Source organism: Danio rerio, chromosome 25 (genome assembly GCF_052040795.2).
Source record: "Danio rerio strain M-AB ecotype USA chromosome 25, GRCz13ab, whole genome shotgun sequence".
In the NCBI taxonomy this organism is placed as follows: Eukaryota; Metazoa; Chordata; class Actinopteri; order Cypriniformes; family Danionidae; genus Danio; species Danio rerio.
Window position 1 is genome coordinate 7295001 of NC_141045.1, and position 3871 is coordinate 7298871.

The following is a 3871-nucleotide window of genomic DNA, read 5'->3' on the forward strand; positions in this document are numbered from 1 at the left end:
AGTTTTAAATCAAGCACCTTTGTAATTCACACCCCAGCATATGTAGCACTATGAAATAACACCAAGCACATTTGACTTAATATTTACGTTAAAAATGTCAGGGTTATTGCCAAAAATGTAATAAAATTTGTTGAATTTAATACTGGTAATATTCAAATGCGGTTTCTAAAAAATTGATATAATATGCGTTGTTTGTGAGTGTTCTTTTAAATTCTTCTAAGATTTAAATGTAAGATTTTTTATTTAGGAATGTCTAATTTTTTTGTTCTGTTTTTGACAATTGAATACAAATAAACAAACAAATTTTATTTAAAATTTAATTCAAGTACTTTCAAGGTTATGTTTGTTTTCAGGTATTTTCCAGGTCTTGAATTCATATAATTGAAATTCAAGTACTTCAAATAAGCATCGGAACCCTGTAATAAGTTTTATATAAGTTGTCATTTCGAGCTCTACTTGAACCCGATCATTTGGGTGGTCTGAATATTTGTAATATTTTCAGCTTAGAACTCACTGTAATTTGATAAAAATGTGACATGTATCCTGTGGTGTGTGTGTGTGTGTTTTTTAGAGCAGCTCTCCAGACTGGCTCCTGCTGACTGTCCGCACCTCATCCTACAGGCCATTGCGGGACCGATGGCTGCAGCTACAGCCTCCACCCTCACAAACCCTATGGATGTGGTGCGAGCCAGAGTACAGGTAACAACTGGAAAACTTCACACGTCACACCATCAATATTTATGTATTGTAATCAGTATTGAGATAGTTGTTTTTGAGTGTGTGATGCATTTTATTTGAGTATTTTTTTGCGGAATAAAAAGGGGAAAGCGTTTTTTGTAGAGTATTAATTGGGTCATAAAATTAGTGCTTTTCCTGTATTCGTTACTTAATCTTATGAGCCCCAAATATTTAAACAGTATCATATTACAAGAGGTTATATTCTTAATTTTAAAAGGTAAAAAAAAATTTTATATATTTTTGTTACTACAAATAAAGTAAACCTATGTTTATGACATATATATATATATATATATATATATATATATATATATATATATAATTTGCATTTTAATTCTTTAAGCAAAAATTACTGTTGAAAGAAACTTGTTGGTTGTGTCCAGCTTGTGTAAGAGCAATGCACGTCATGTTTAGTGCAAAATATACATATATTTAGGTATTCTGAAAGCATATGGAGGCTTACTTTTTATTATTTGCAGCGTTACATTTAAGTGGACTATCTGTTTCTATCTCAGTGACAGTTTAAACGAGTACTGTAAATTCTCTAAGTGCTCCTGTCACTGTGTTTAATCCTTCCTGTGCAAGACTGTATGGTATAGTTAAGTGTAAACTGTTAACTGTTTAATAATGGTAGTTCATTTTGAAATAAAAGTAGCGAAATGTTCGTCAAGAATTATATTTTTCGCTGGAGGAAACAGCAGCTGAGAAAACCAGACTGCTCCTCCATGACATTGGGATACAGGTGATACAAGATTATCTATATCAAAGCTGTGCAAATAAGCAGATATTATAACAATTTATTGATAAACACACACCTCGTTCTCTCGCTGTTCACGGCTGTGGTTTGCTGATCAAATGAAAAACAAAAGACGGGGAGGAGCCGAATTCTGCCGCTGTTTTCATATCAAATGTAAAGGGGACTGAGGCGATAATTTAGTGTACAGTTTATGAGCTAATTGTAAATGTTTTAGGGGGGCTGAGTAGAAATATAGGGGGGGCTACAGCCCTTCTAAAATAGACCTAGCAACGCCCATGTCAGACTGTATCGGGAGACTCAACAAATGGTAATAATAAACGTTTACAAGCGCTGTAATACTTTTGAAAATCACAATCGCAATATATATAACCATGCCAAATATCAGAAAGTGATTGATTTTTTTTATAAATTTTTTAAGATACTGTTGTATGTGATGAGTAGCGGCTTGAACGTGGAAACAGTATTGCATACGTCACGACCTAACAAATGTATAGACAAGAAAAAAAATTGAGAAAGTACTGATACAGCACTACAAACGTAAAAGTACACATATTAAATTACAATTCCTGAGGATAAACTACTCAGCTACAGTAATTGAAGTATTTGTAATTTGTTACCTGACAACACTGGTCACAACTAGGGATGTCGAAATTATTTGTTTCTTCGGTGCACCGCAATGCAGACGCGGACAATTCGGTATCGGTTCAGTAATATTCATAAACTTACTATGGCGAGGGAGGCGAGCGCGAGTATATACAATGCACCAACTACTTTAAAACACATAAACTTTGCACAATTTCACTGTGTGTGTGTGTGTGTGTTTGCTGGACAGTCTTTTACTGACACTTGCAGAAGAAGCCCCTATTTCACTGCGATTGAAAGAATGAAAGTAAATTCAATTTCTCTCTCTCTCTCTCTCTCTCTCTCTCTCTCTCTCTCTCTCTCTCTCTCTCCCTCTCTCTCTCTGTGGCCCATTTGACCTACTAGCGTGACTTTTTCTCTCCTCTCGGCTGTTACAGCGATACTTCTGGATACAGACACGAGCGCGTGTCTGCAGAGTTTTCTCCACTGTGTCTATCATGGATCAGCTGTGATCGCCGCTGCAGTTTATCAGTGTCAATCCTCTGTGAAGAGTGCCAGCGTGTTAGAGCCAATCGCAGCCCTTTCTGTTGAGCGTGTGACCAATCAAAGGGGTATAAGAAAGAACTTGCTAGACAAGGCTCAGAAAGTGAGCGGGATATTTACATTTGCTATAAATGCTCGTGTTGTTTAAAGGTACAGTTTATATTTCTGACTATATTAAAGGACAAAATTGTATTACAAATAGTAAATATAAATATATTCATACATTTTGATACAAAAATTGCTGTTCTGTAAAGAAAATATAAAACTGTATGGAAAGCATCGTCAATGCACCGAGATATCGAATTAAACTGAATCGATGGCATGATAATCGTAACCGAACCATGAGACCAGTGGAGGTTCACACCTCTAGTCACAACTATAGTCAGTGTTCATGTTTGCGGTTCTTCTTTTGCATGATACGGTCTTAATAAAGCACGTTTGTGTGTTTGCAGGTTGAAGGGCGTTCGTCAGTGATCGAGACGTTTAAGCAGCTAATGGCTGAGGAGGGCATCTGGGGTCTCACTAAGGGTCTCTCGGCACGCATCATTTCCTCCACACCCACATCCATCATGATCGTCATCGGCTACGAGACACTAAAGAGACTCAGTCTGCGGCCTGAACTGGTGCACAGCAGACACTGGTGAAAATACCTCAGCCTTTTAAATGCCTTTTATGACTTTCAGATTTTTATGAGGACCAGGCAATAACCGGCGCTCATCTGTGAAGTTCTATTCTTCCTCTTTTGTGGATTTTTGTATATTTTGTAAACGTTTCATTTGGTTGTGCGCATTTGGGCTGAACTAGTATTCTTTTTTTTTTTAGTTATGAGATGTCATGGAATTCCTTTTATGGCCTGGCAAGTGAAAATATTTTGAAATGGTGACTATTTTTGAGTTTTCATTTTGCATTTCATGCTGTGCCGTTCACTTCGTATGACAGGAAGTGAGATTGTCAGATCTGTTACATGGTAGGAGATTAAGAACTTAAAGGACTTGTTCACACGAAAATGAAAATTACCCCATAATATAATCGCCATTTTTGATTTGTGAATTTTTTTTCTGTCAGACGAACACAGTCAAAGTAGTTTTCAATTTGAATCCCGTCCTTTTTATGCTGTATAATGGTGTTGGATAGTGACTTTTATTTTGAATTTTCAAAAAGACCATAAATCCATTGTCGCCACCAGGGGCTTAACACGTCTTGTGAAGCAGATAGATTCGTTTAGTAAAAGAAATATTTAAATTGTTTAAA

The 3871-nt window shown here is 36.2% G+C and overlaps 1 protein-coding gene across 1 annotated transcript in view; it reads left to right on the forward strand.

The window, feature by feature from the left end:
• Window positions 1-3871, forward strand: part of slc25a44a (solute carrier family 25 member 44a) — a 12241-nt gene extending 8370 nt beyond the window's left edge. The window contains 2 exon segments of the mRNA NM_001007350.2: window positions 572-699; window positions 3073-3871. Coding sequence (NP_001007351.2) covers window positions 572-699; window positions 3073-3264 — 320 coding nt within the window. The 3' untranslated portion in view covers window positions 3265-3871.